Below are 13,970 nucleotides of genomic sequence, written 5' to 3'. Positions count from 1 at the left end.
ATGCAATTTTTTTTATGATGTGTAATAGTATCAGCTATAAGTAAGTTAGAAATATACGAGTTTACACATTGCGCATGTCCAGTAACATATCTGGCCAGCCTCGACATCTATAAGAGTTTTCACGTCTTTGTGTTCTTTAACTTTTTGCGAGATATTCTTGATTATAAAATTACTCAACACAACCAAACAGTGACAATTATATATAGCTCAATCATGATCACTTCGTACCATACTCAATCATAACAAAATGACGTCTTTAATCAATTGGAACTATGGAATTTCTGTTATATTCACATACTTCAAAAACTTACTATTTCAAGTAACTATCTGTCATCAAAACCAAAAGAATCGCCTCCATTACAAAACTCTTTATACACGTCTTCATCATTATAATCTGGTATATGAAATATTCTTTTTAACAACAAATTTATATCTCACACACATTCCAGCAGTAAAAGATCAATTATATATCACTAATGTTGTTCAACATATCAAGTTATAGCTTGATATATTTTTTTCAGTATATTATAATTTGAGCCGTGTCACGACAAAACCAACATAATGGGTTTGCGACCAGCATGGATCCAGACCAGCCGCGCAGTCTGATCAGGATCCATCCTGTTCGCTATCAGTTTCTCTACTTGTAATAGAGTTGGTAAGCGAACAGTATGGATCCTGATCAGACTGCGCGGATGCGCAGGCTGGTCTGGATCCATGCTGGTCGCAAACCCATTATGTTGGTTTTGTCGTGACACGACTCATTTGTATTCCCCGCTGTTACTTTGAATAGCCCGACTGATGTTGGTAATGATCTTGACCACAAACGAAAAACCGGTACAAATTCCTACTAGTGATGACGAGGGTGGGATAGATGTGTGTCTGTTTCAGTTCAAAAGTAATTGGAAGAAAACACAATCAATACAATTAACTATTTGCTATATTTTCTAAATGACACGGGCAGCATTTGTACATACTTGAAATCAATAATAGAACTTGTAAAAAATCACAAATGCATCAATAGGTTCATGTAATATACAAGGAAATGCAGCTCTATTGGAAACAATTTAAATGTGCACATTTATATGATAACTATGTGAAACCGTAAGTCAAATTTACAATACATGACTTGTTAGCTGTAGTTGTATTATGTATCCAAACATATTTTGCTTAAAATATATTTTTTGATACCTTTGGGACTACAAAAGCGTTTCACGTTTCTGCGTTATTCCAAGTGTATTGTTTTGCCATAGTGATAACATTTTTAAAATTTGAACACAATAAAAAATGCTGCACATGTAATATTGCAATCTTAAAATGGTTAAAGGGATTTTCTTAGTATTATTCGAATTATTGCTGATTCATTTGTTACTGATATAATGTCAATTTGTTGCTATAATCACGTGGTTTTCCCGAAACAAAATAAAAATGGGCTTATTGTAACAGGGTCATCTTTTCGTGCTTTAATTACAGTTGGGTTGATTCCAGTTACTTCCCTTGGATTATTATTTTTAATTGTATTTTTAACCAATTAGATGATCGCTTTGTATTTCCCTCCAAATGTGTTTAGTTTGATGATTTTTGCGGGAGTTAAAAAAGAAATTTTCAATAGAGAAAAATTTGGGGCTTTTTGATTTTTTTTTAAAATTTTTTTTAAGGTTTTGGAATAATATTTGGTAAATTTAAAAGTTTCTTGTTGAGCAATAATTTTTGTTTTTAAAGAAATCAGGAAATTTTTAAATTTGAGAAGAAAAATTCATGTTTTTCCATTTTTTTAGAATTGAGAAAAAGAATTGAGAGGGTTTCAAAAAATAGCCCCCTTTTAATTTCACAAAACTTTTTCTGTCATGCACAATTTTTTAATATTATGAACCTTTATTTGAAAAAAGGGGGGCACACCCAAGTCACGTGGTAAAGTAAAGGGGTTTGTTGATTGGAGTAAAGTTAATTAAGGGGTTTGATATTTTAGGAGCAAAAACAAATTACAAAAATTTTTAAGGGTTCATCATTATATATTATAATTGTGTATCATTATGTGTAAGTTATTGCTGTAACTTTTAATTGATTATTTATTGTATGTATGTAATGTAACTGTAATATATTTTAATGTAACTTGATATTATTGTTAAGGGTTAAGATTAAGCCACTAGAACCAATTAATCATAAGTATCAAATGTGAACTATTGATCATTATGATTTAATGTGTTTTAACATTATATATTGTGAATTAGAGGGAGATAACCCTGCAAAGATGAGACATTAAGTGAATAGGCATTTAGTGACATTTTGTATGTTTTCAGTGTGCTGGACTTGTTAACTAGGTACTCTAGTTGACTGTGATAGTGTAATGTGAAACAGAGTGCAGGAACAGTGATATAATGGTTTGAGACATTTTAAGAGGATACAGTGATTATTTATATTTATTTGTTTATCAACATAATAACACAGTGAACTATTAATAAATCTATATGTGAACCCAAGCCTATTTGGATTTGTAATCTTTTATTTAGATACAAAGTAACCAAAGGTAACATTATCACATTTTTAAGGATTTCAAATTTATGTACAAGATTAAACATTATACGTATAACCATAATAATGCATTTGCACCATGCTTAATGAAAATATTGCATGTATTTTATGAATCTTTATGTATCTTTTTTTGGACTGATGGAGAAAGGGAAGAATCAATATTTGAGGTTATTTTTATGTTGCATATTCCCATATAATTTGAGTGAGTACTTTTGACGTAAACCGACGGTAAATCTTGTTTCCTTTCTTTAAACCTTAAATTTGGGACGGAATGAATAACATAAAGCATAACATTGTGGTGTTCAGACCGATGAGGCAAAAGCCTTTTAGTCGCCTTCTGTGAGCGAGGAGACCAATAAATCTGGAAAAGATTATTAATGTTTTAATGTCAGGCGCTCAATTAATCCACCAAAATTGGAGATTTCAATGATGATATATGACCACAAACCTCTCCTTGATTCGCCAGAATAAGGAAACAAATAATGAGGACAATTTTTGAAGTATGGAAACACATAATTAAAAAGTCGGACATATTGAGTCACAAGTTTAGATGACTTGACAATAGTAACTCCAAAGTATAAGCACCTAGATCCTACGCTTTGTCTGTGCAGATAAACTTGCACTTACCTCTTTTTTGTTTATCATGTACCGTACGTGTTATTTGTTCTTCTAACATTTTGTCAAGTTGTTGTTCTATCTCATCTGTATTTAATCCCCTCTCTGTATAAGTCAATCAAAGGAGTTGCCAAGGTTTGGGCGCTCTGATTTGCATTTTAAAAGTTTTTATGAAATTCTTTGTAAGAAGTTCCCTTTTTGATCTTATTTTTGGTAAAATAGTTTTCGTTTTTTTTGTTGTTGTCTAAATCCTGAAAACCAGGTACTTGTTTTTTGAATTTTGGGGTAGATATAAAATTTTTGAAAGTTTTTTAGAAAAAAACCCATATAACAAAAACAGGTCCGTAACCAAAATAAAAAATTTATTTTTTCAATTTTTTTAAATTATAAAAGGTTGAAACAAAAAATACCCTTTGGGAGAAAAGTTAAAATTAAGGACAGTAAAAAAGGTATAATTACTAACAAGATTCACTATGGGTTACCCATTCAACCGTTTCTTATTATTAATAAATAAAGGATATCCAATATGAATAAAATTGAAATTGCGTATAAAACCTTTTTTATAATTAAAAAGTTAGTCCTCGTAATAAAAGAAACCCATATTTTATAAAAATGTACTTGTAATAATTTTACATATTAACCTATATTGACACTAGCAAATTATTTTCTTCAAAGGTTATATTGTCGGCCTAGGTAAGTCGGATGCCGCCTACTATCTAAGCTCTATCACTTGTGGTATAAGAGAGAAACATTTTTTGAAGATATATTTTTCTAAAAAAAAGGGTTTTTCTTAAAAAGGTATCTATGTGACAGACTATATTCTTGACCCAAGTATTTTTGGTTCGCATAATATAATGATTCAGGATTATTCCATTTTGTTTCCATTCCTGAAGAAATTTTCAGCAGACATATAGAAATAATACTTTTAAGATGAATTTAAAATACCAAGACAATATGTAATGAAGCATATCATAAAAATATTTGATATTATACCTTTATGTCCCGTCTGTCAGTTAAGGAAAATAATTCGAACCTTGTCTCCAGGTCAATGATTCCATCGGGGATGAGGTATGTTTTAAGCTTCCTCGTGCTTTGATCAAAGACTTTTCGCCAAACCTCATTTTCTAGTTCTGTAGATTGTACAGTCATATTTTCTTTTTTAAAATATATTTAAAAAAACAACTAAAAATAACCAACTATATGGAAATATGCTTTTGACTTCATTTCGGGAAGAAAGTAGAAGAAATATAAATTTATTCACACATGTTTACACTTTGACAGTCAGCTTATACAAACGGCATTACAATTTTAATATGGAAATCAATCATCTGCTGCAATGCTCAGCTAGCAAAGCAATCTAGTGTGACATCCCTAAATATAAAGGAAAAAGCTCTGATGGAATGCTCAGCTGGCTAAGCAAAAATTAGTGTAAAAATAATCTGGTGGAATAATCAGCTGTCCTGGCAATCTAGCGGGGCATTCAGAATAATAGTGTGAAAAATGCTTTGCAGGATTGATCAGCGGGCTAAGCAGTAAAGCGGGGCATTCCTAAGTACAAAATTTCTCTGCTGAAATGACGAGCTGTCAGAGCAATCTAGCGGGCCATTATGAAATAATCTGTAATATCATTTCTGCTGAAATGCCGAGCTGGCGTAACAATCTAGCGGGCCATTCCTGAAAACAGTGTATACAATGCTTATATGTATGCTCAGCCGACAGACCAATCCAGCAAAAAAAAAATCAAAAATATAAAGTAAAATTTCTCTGCTAGAATGCTCAAATGGCAGAGCAATATAGCGAGGTATGTAAAAAATGTAAAATGCTCTGCTGAAAAACTAAGCTTGCAGAACAATGTTGCGGTGGATTCTTTAATATATTATAAAATTGCTCTACTGGAATGCTGAGTTGGCTAGATTATCTAGTAGGGTATTCCTAAATATGGAATCAAAATGCTCTATTGTAATGCTCAGGTGGCTAAACAAACTAGCGGCACATACTAAATTATTGTGTAAAATGCTCTGCTGGAATAAATTTTATAATTGGAATTGTTTGACAGTCAGTTATGGACATTCCAAGCCATCATAATCACGCTATTTTACACAAATTTAACGTTATAAAAGGCATTTCTAGATATTTTAAATGCAGTGATGTAAACTAAAGTAAAAAGGTTGAACAAGACAATTTTAAAATGAAGTCTGATTATATACACATGAGGTAGCGAAACGGTAAGGTTTCATTTTGGAATGTAATTATTTTATTTGAAAAAAAAAAAAATCCAAAAAAACTTCATATTAACAAAATTTAGGTTATATAGAAACGTTATCTGTTGTTCGATGCTAAAGAAGCGCAACAGTGTTCTAAAGGTCTATAACGGTCGTGTTGGACCCTGTACTTTCATATTTCTTATATGTCTCAATTACCATCGAGTTATTTTTCCGCTTCAATCATAGCAATGATGATAAATGCAAACTTCTATTGAACATTATCTATACATGTAATTGAAATCATCTCGTATTCAGAAATAGGTATTGTGCTCCGGCCCAAACAAAACATTCATAGCTATAATTAAGAAAGAGATGATTGAGTGCTACGCTTGCCTTATCTGATATTGTGAGCCATAGCTTTTTTCAACCTAAAACAAGTGACACTTAGCTGTAGTCCTAGTAAATAAGCCATTGTCTAAATAGTCTCTCTTTCTGTTGGGTCAGAGCTTAAATATACTACATGTATTTCAAACTGACCATTCTTCAAAAGTATAGTTTTTTCTTTGTATTAAGTTTGGTCATTACATAAATTTACGCTCCCCGTTTATTACATTTTTGTCCGTTTTTCGAGAAATGACGTTATTGTTATTACTTTGCATCAATATGGACGGATCATCGTTTTGACACTGTGTATTTTTATGGTTTGAGAGCATACTCCGTTACATAGCTTTGAAACTAAGTTGTGTCTTGGTTGTCTCTTACCTTGTTCATTTGCCAGTTGCTGCGCCATATCCTCTTGTTGTTGTATGGGTGTCACAGGCGGTGGTGTATGAGTCCTAGCAGGAGGTGAAGGCACTCTTGGTGCGGGTGTAGGTGGCGTATCCGGAGGTGTAGGAGCCTTTGGTGTGGGTGTAGGTGGCGTAGCCAGAGGTGCAGTAGCCCTTGGTGTGGGTGTAGGTGCTCTTGGTGTGGATATAGGTGGCGTAGTCGTGGGTGTAGTAGCCCTTGGCGTGGGTGTAGGTCCCCTTATCGTGAGTGTTGGTGCTATTGTCGTAGGTGAAGGAGATATTGTTTTGGGTGTATGTGGCGTAGGAAGAAGTGGAGGTGCCATTGGCGTGGGTGAAGGTGGCTCAGCCGGAGGTGTAGGCGCTCCTGGCGTAGATGAATGTGGCCTTGGTGGTAGTGTACCAATCGAAGACATTATCTGTGTGCCTTCCGTTGGTATAGTTGTCGGCCGCCTATTACGTAGCGACGGTTGGTCATGATCCTCAAGTCTGACAGGTACTTTCGTCTTTTGAGTTGATCGTCTTATATTCTCTAAATATAAATAAATAAAAATATTTTGGTTAAAAACCATTCATTTTATTCCTCAAAGAATATTTTATTGTAAAGAACACGAAAACCGGAACCTCCGAAAACCGGAATCTTCTGAGAACCGGACCAATATTTTCCTTATAAGTTCATACAGAATATCCTCTAAACACCGGAAACTCTGAAATCCGAAAACCGGAAGTATGGCTACTTATGTATAATGTATGCTTCGTATTTGCGATGGGCGTTTAGATACGGGTTCTTACAAAATTTTACGCACACAATGGTTGTTGAACAATAAATCATGGATTGTGTCAACAGGCTTATTTGTGGCGTATTAATACTTTCGACACTACTTTTACGATGTGTTTTGACCATGCTATGTTACAGTTTAGCATCATGTCACATAGGTATGAGGAACCCGAAGTTTAAAATGTATGAACAGGCTGCCAAGTGGTCTCACACCAGAAAGTAGGAAAAAAGAGGGAACATTTCTTTTGCAAAAAAGTAGAAAAATAGTTGGAAAAGTAGTAACATTTACCAAAAAATCTAGGAATATTTAGCTGTCTTTCCTCATTAAATACATAATGATTTGTATTCTTTGATTTTATTAACCTAACAATTGGATACTGAATACATGGTCAATGCACACAATATATCGATCTTCGAAAATGTTCGTGAGATGCATGCAGTATGGTGTGATTAAATAATTTGTTTCTATGAAATAATTTATCTGACCACGCAATAGAGTAAACTACCCGTTTATAATTTCTTAATGTCCTATTTGTCTTTAGTTCCTTTTTTATTATGCCCCCGGGCATAAAGTAATTGAACCGGCCGTCCTTCTGTCCTTCCGTCCGTCTGTCCGTCTGTCCGTACGAGGTTAACCTAGAAAGGCAAGTTGTTTTTTTCTTAAGTTCTACCTGTACCAATGGCTTCTTAGTTTACACACTTACCAACACAAGGTACATGATCTGGGCAAGTGAATAAGGCAGTAAGTATGGGTGTTCCTTTCCGGGTGTTTGACTGTATTGAGGTCGATTTTAAACGCAAGTGTTTACATAGAATGAATGAACTGTTTAATGTATGTATCCACGCGCAAAAGAAATAGGACAGAAGAATGGATTGTTACCTGTACATATACTGATTCATGTAAAGTATACACACCCCCATTTTCAATACTCAATGCCTGTATCCGATACAAATATGAAAGAATTCGTTCACAAATTTCTAAAGTTATTGATCATATTCACAGTGTGTTGGAGAAAAGAAGCTACTAGTATGTTACCATGACCTTGAAGGTCAAATTATTTTATTTTCACCGATTATCGCCACAAAAGGCTGTTACTTTGTAATTAATAGATGGATTGCTTTCATACTCGGACAAAACAACCTGTATGACAAGACATTCTAAAAGATTGAACTGACCTTGACCTTGAGCTTTGAATGACCTTGACTGTCAAGGTCAAATAATCAAATTTTGATTAATTTGCCATAATTGTGTAAATTATGTACGGGTTTGTTTCTTATAAGGACAAAACAATACTTTTGACCAAACATACATGCAAAATAATTAAGATATGACCTTGATCTTTATATTGCATTGACCTTCAAATGATTGAATTTTGATTATATTTTTTTTTAGGTTTGTCATCTATTTATGGAATGGATTCATACTTGGACAAAACAACAAGTGTGACTAGACAGACCTAGTAAAATTAAGAAAGAAAGACAACTTTTTTCTTTACTTTTCTTGTAAGAATTGTTAATTTGTTTGCTTTTTAAAATAGCAAAAGGTCTAGCGTTGCCCCACCCGGTGGTGGCTTTTGTTTAAGTAAAGGTAATCTTTAAGAACTCGTATAGGCAGATCCAAAGGAATAAATGTTGACTTAATTATCCTGTAACACAACTTTGTATGGTTTTAAATCATAATATAATGCTCAAATTAAGATTGATCAGTATTGTAGGTTCCAAAAAGCATTATTTATAAAGATATTAACGAATTTATATGTCGATCATGTAAAAAAGAGAGGTCATTAAAAATTTATTTTCTTTAAAGTTTAAGTCAAATTTAACAATAAGAAATGAATGCATAATTATATTTTAATGATTACATATAATAGGCACAAATATTTGCAGTACATATTTTACATATTCTTCGATGTTTCAAAATTGTTTCATTTGCATAATTATGTACATGTATATAATTTTAATTAGTGTGGTTAACCACTTTGAGCAATTAATTAATAAATCAATACTTGTATTCCTCTATCTTTTATAATAGGTTAGTTTTACTCAGATCCATGACTTAACAAAAACAAACTTACATTGTATATATTGTATAAATTTATTGATCTACGCTAATTGAACAAAATAAATCTAGAATTATAAGTTGATGCTGATAAGAAATTTGAAATAGTAAAGGAGTTTGAAAAATGGAACGATCTCTTTCAAATAAAATTTATTTCATTGTGCTGTCAAAGATGCAGGATAGATGAACACAAGTATTTTATTATAAATTATATACATGAATTGTAAACGCTTTGTATTCTTGTACTTAGTCATAAATCCATGAAATAACCCACCTGTCTGTTGTGGTCTTTTGACCTCTTTAAGGTCTTCCTGTACTTTTATAATAGTTCCTTTTACGACATCCGTGTCACTCTTTACATCAATAACATTTTCTTTCACGCAGTCCATGTCACTCTTTACTTCAATAACATTTTCTTTAACGTCATTAAGGTGACCCTTTACTTCAGCAACATTTTCTTTCACGTCATCAAGGTGACCCGTTACTTCAGCAACATGTTCTTTCACGTCATCAAGGTCACTCTTAATTTCAGTAACATTTTCTTTCACATCACCAAGGTCACTCTTTACTTCATTAACATTTTCTTTTACGTCATAAAGGTCTCTGTTCACTTTAGTAACATTTTCTTTTACGTCATCAAAGTTTTTCTGCAGTTCGGTAAAATTTTCTTTTACGTCTCCCATTTCCTGTTTTAGCCGATCAACATCTGCTTCATAGTCCTCGCATTTCTTTATTTCTTCCTTCATCCTTCTTTCTTCCTCTGGATCAAGAGAACACGACTTGAAATCGGCAATTGTTTGATGCATATTAAGACCTGCAGTGCTTCGTCTAATAAGTATCTAAAAACCGAATTTGATAGGAATTGTAAATTTAGCATTTGTTTTTGTACCAGTTTTCAATTTTATTTTCAAGTTATTGCTTTTGTTCATTTGTATTATATTACTGCTTTATCGTTAACTATTGAAGATATTCATATGAAGCGAGCATTTATTTTTTATAATAATATAAATTTGATGAAGAAATTGAAGAAAAACCATATTCATAACACAAACTAATTTTAATGACTTTATCATTTATGGCATCATTTTTACACTAATCTATAAGAATATTTTAGAAAATACTCAAATACACTTAAGTTGATACAAAGTTCACCCTGAAAGCAAGTAAAAACCATAAACAGTAAAAACATTTTTTCTGTTAAAAGGAATAGAATTTTCAAAGGAATGCATTGGAATGTTTTTAAGAGGTTTAAACCCTATACGCTTACCTGCTCGATTTCATTCCACAAAGTTGTAAACTCACTTTGTTCTATTCCAGTTGTTGTTGACATATGACAGATCTGAAATAAAAACTTAATTATCAGTAATGCAGAAAAAGCCCCGCTGGTATAAATAGATTGGAACATGTTCAGTCGAAGTTAAGGTGAAAAGGGGATTGTGCAAACTTCTTCATATTGTAGGTGTAAGGGTATAAAAATTATTGTTGACACAAAACATATGATAAAATAAAAAGAATAATATTGCTAAAATATATGTTTATACTTAAAGTACAATGAAGGTTAAATAAATAAGATCAATCAACTTATAACGTTTCAGGTTACAAACATTTAAGTATTAGCGGTGGTTATAGTTTCAGATCATCACTGTATGCAATCCACAAATATCGCGAAGTAATTGATTATTCATTTTACGTCCTTGTCTTAATAGCATGTACTTAAACGCTGTCAAATATGTTAATATAGAACTAAGATATCCGTTTTACTTTTCGTTTGTTTAAGCATTTAAAATTTAATTGTTGTATAAGAGGTGTTCATCTGGTTGCTTCTTTTGCATGTTTACACATAAGATTTCATATTAATATCAACAACTTTTGTCATATCATACTTACTTTATTCCGGAAATTTCTCAAACGACATATATCTGCCTCAACTGTTAAATCGGATTCTGCAGGTGTCGCATTCCATTTAAATTTCTTATTCAATCCGAAACATTTAAGGTTTGCAAGAAGGCAACTGATAAGCGTAATGTCCATATCTGCCGTAGTTGGGTCTTGACCACCCATTGGGAACAATAGGTCATATTGATCCTGGGTGATAACGTTGTTGCCATGCAATTTTGTAATTTTTGACCCTTCATTTTTAAGACATGTCTTTAAAGTAAGGCCTTGGGCAGCTATGGTCTGATCAAGTATACTTCTCAATACAAGCAGGCCTCCATCTATTATAAGAATTTGCAAACGGAATAGATGTATCCGATTTTCTGGATCTCCAGATGCCATTTTAGTCTTCTTGATTACTCACATATTTACTATAGCCACATCTATCAATAAATAAACAAAACAAATATTTTAGGTTATTTGAAAATCGGTTTATCAGTATTATAAAAGTAAGGCTTTGAAAGCCTTGGACAGTGTTGATATTATTGTTCTGCTTTTCCGATCTTTTAGATCTGTCGAGAGTTTAATAGAAATATAAAATAATTTAGATTCAAATAATTGAGGATATTTGAATGATGTTCCTAAATAGTTGGTATGCTTAGATATACTACACCTCTATCGAAGGTTGTTTTGCCTTTGACAACTTGGAAATGTGGTTAAATATGGGAATAAATACATATACATAAAAAGGAATTATCTCTGGTGAAAAAAGACTAATTGTACAGGTAATAGTATAAATATATATTGTCAAATCATGTTTGAAACAGTTACAAATAACCTTTCATTTTTTCAAATGTACTAAACACTTTCTAAGTCAATTTTTGACCTTCAAGTGTGGCCTTGACCTTAAGCTGGCAAAAGAGTAAGATGAGTTCTGCACATGGTCTAGTTTGGGTAAACATGTGAGTAAAGTTTGAAAAAAATCCTTCTATTAGTAAAGAATTTATAGAGCGGACATGACATATTGTCTTGTATTGATTGTATGTAAATTCAAAGACTTCAAAAGGGGCATAACTTTGTCAAAATGCAATACAGATTTGTGAAACCTGACCTGCATATCTTATTTGTGACACCTCATATATCTTTCAAGTTTCAAGCAAATACCTGTGCTAGTTTCAGAAATATTCAAGTACATGTTAAAATTTAAGGATTTTATTTTACCTTCAAGTGTGATCTAAACCTTAAGCCGGTAAAAGGGTGACATGGGTTCTGCACATGACCTTGTTGAGGTTAACATTTGAGTCAAGATTGAAGAAAATGTAGGACTTACAGAGCAGACACGACATACTGTCTAATATTTGATTGTTTTATATTTGACCTTAAATTTTGACCTTGACTTTGACTCATAGGCAATATGGGTTCTGCTCATCCCCTTGTTGAGGTAAACATTTGAGCCAAGTTTGAAGAAAATCTTTCAATTAGTATAGGACTTACAGAGCGAACACGAAATACTGTCTAATATTTGATTGTTTGATATTTTACCTTCAATTGTGATATTGACTTTGAGCTGACACATTGGCAACATGGGTTCTGCACATCCGCTTGTTGAGGTAAACATTTGAGCCAAGTTTGAAGAATATCTTTCAATTAGTGTAGGACTTACAGAGCGGATATGACATACTGTCTAATATTGGATTGTTTGATATTTTACCTTCAATTGTGACATTGACTTTGAGCTGACAAATTGGCAACATGGGTTCTGCACACCCCCTTGTTGAGGTGAACATTTGAGCCAAGTTTAAAGAATATCCTTCAATTGTGACCTTGACCTTGAGCTGACACATGAGCATTATGGGTTCTGCACATCCCTTTTGTTGAGGTGAACATTTGAGCCAAGTTTAAAGAAAATCCTTCAATTGGTATAGAATTTATAGAGCGGACACGAACATGGAGACGGAGGGACCGACAAAGAGAATCCATTAAAGCCGCCCCCCCCCCCCCCATTTTTGGATGGGTATATTAACTGTGAGATAAGATAAGTGTGTGTTGATGATACTTCAAATATATTTTAATAATGATTAGGTTGAAATATAAACGACCGATATACTGATTTAGAGTTAACATAGAAATATTTTAAGATCTATATTTTATTAAAATTAAAACAATTCTTCTGGTTTCCTAGCAGTTTCCAGCCCCTAGCAGTTATCCGGCCCTTTTAAAATTTTGCCCAGTATGGTCTATTTTTACCAGTAGGGCATCTATGCTACTTCATTAAATCAGAGAGACATTTGTTTCTATGCAACACAGCAGTTAAAATAATAAAGCGATTTGACTGTATGTTTTGAAGTTTTGTCTGTTGTTTAAAGATACCGTAAATACGAAAGCCTAATAGTGTCAAATAAAATAATAAAATAAAAATGCAAAGGCGTTATAACGCGAATAAAGGCGTTATTACGTGAATCAAAATCTCTTTTGTTTAATAATTTCTATATATTCGCAACAGTAGGGTGCGAAAATCGAACAGCGTTATACGAAAATCGGCACCGGAATTTAATTCCGCTTGAAAAATGACATTAGTGATTTACCTTATTTTATCGTGTTAGAATCGAAATAACATCGGCCGGAGAGGTGTATATCGGCTATTTAACACCGGTTTTGTCGTTTTTGATGCGTGAAAATTAACCACTTAGGCCTACGGCCTTCGTGGTCAATTCCTAAACCGGTGTTAAATAGCCGATATACACCTCTCAGGCAGATCTTATTTCTTAATCAAAAGGCGTAGTAACGCGAATAAAGGCGTAGTAACGCGAACCAAAAGGCGTAATAACGCAAATTAAAACGCATTATAATGCCAATTTAATACCATATTTATACTAATCAAATTGCCTAGTAACGCGAGAAAGGAAGACCAATATTGATCTGAATTTATTGCTCAAGATATTTAAACTCGTATAGAATAATACAATATACATTTACAATAACTACCATTCCATTTGCACAGTAATAATGCAAACAATTTGTCATAAACAAATGAAGACTCTTTAATATTTGCCAATATAAGATGCCTTGGTGACTTATAGGTCCATTGGACTGGACTTAAATAAAGTTACTCTGAAATCATGTAT

The 13,970-nt window shown here is 32.8% G+C and overlaps 1 protein-coding gene across 1 annotated transcript; it reads right to left on the bottom strand.

Annotated features, from left to right (window-relative positions):
• Nucleotides 1-4,078: 4,078 nt before the first annotated feature.
• Nucleotides 4,079-11,284, bottom strand: LOC132753275 (E3 ubiquitin-protein ligase DZIP3-like). The gene is made up of 5 exons (XM_060743727.1): nt 10,858-11,284; nt 10,238-10,309; nt 9,245-9,809; nt 6,111-6,665; nt 4,079-4,274 (listed from the first exon to the last, which is right to left on the bottom strand). The coding sequence occupies exons 1-5, from the start codon at nt 11,245-11,247 to the stop codon at nt 4,132-4,134; spliced, it is 1,725 nt and encodes a 574-aa protein (XP_060599710.1). The 5' UTR covers nt 11,248-11,284; the 3' UTR covers nt 4,079-4,131.
• Between the last annotated feature and the right edge of the window lie 2,686 nt (nt 11,285-13,970).

The sequence above is a fragment of the Ruditapes philippinarum genome, unplaced genomic scaffold, assembly GCF_026571515.1.
Source record: "Ruditapes philippinarum isolate M1 unplaced genomic scaffold, ASM2657151v2 ctg9464_1_1_1_1, whole genome shotgun sequence".
Lineage (NCBI taxonomy): Eukaryota > Metazoa > Mollusca > Bivalvia > Venerida > Veneridae > Ruditapes > Ruditapes philippinarum.
This window is presented reverse-complemented; position numbering and strand designations above follow the sequence as displayed.

Coding starts and splice junctions, on each gene's coding strand:
- LOC132753275 (XM_060743727.1), bottom strand. CDS start 11,247: ATGGCATCTGGAGATCCAGAAAATCGGATACATCTATTCCGTTTGCAA. Junction 9,810..10,237: donor TGTGGAATGAAATCGAGCAG/GTAAGCGTATAG, acceptor TTCGGTTTTTAG/ATACTTATTAGACGAAGCAC. Junction 4,275..6,110: donor GCAACTGGCAAATGAACAAG/GTAAGAGACAAC, acceptor TACAATCTACAG/AACTAGAAAATGAGGTTTGG.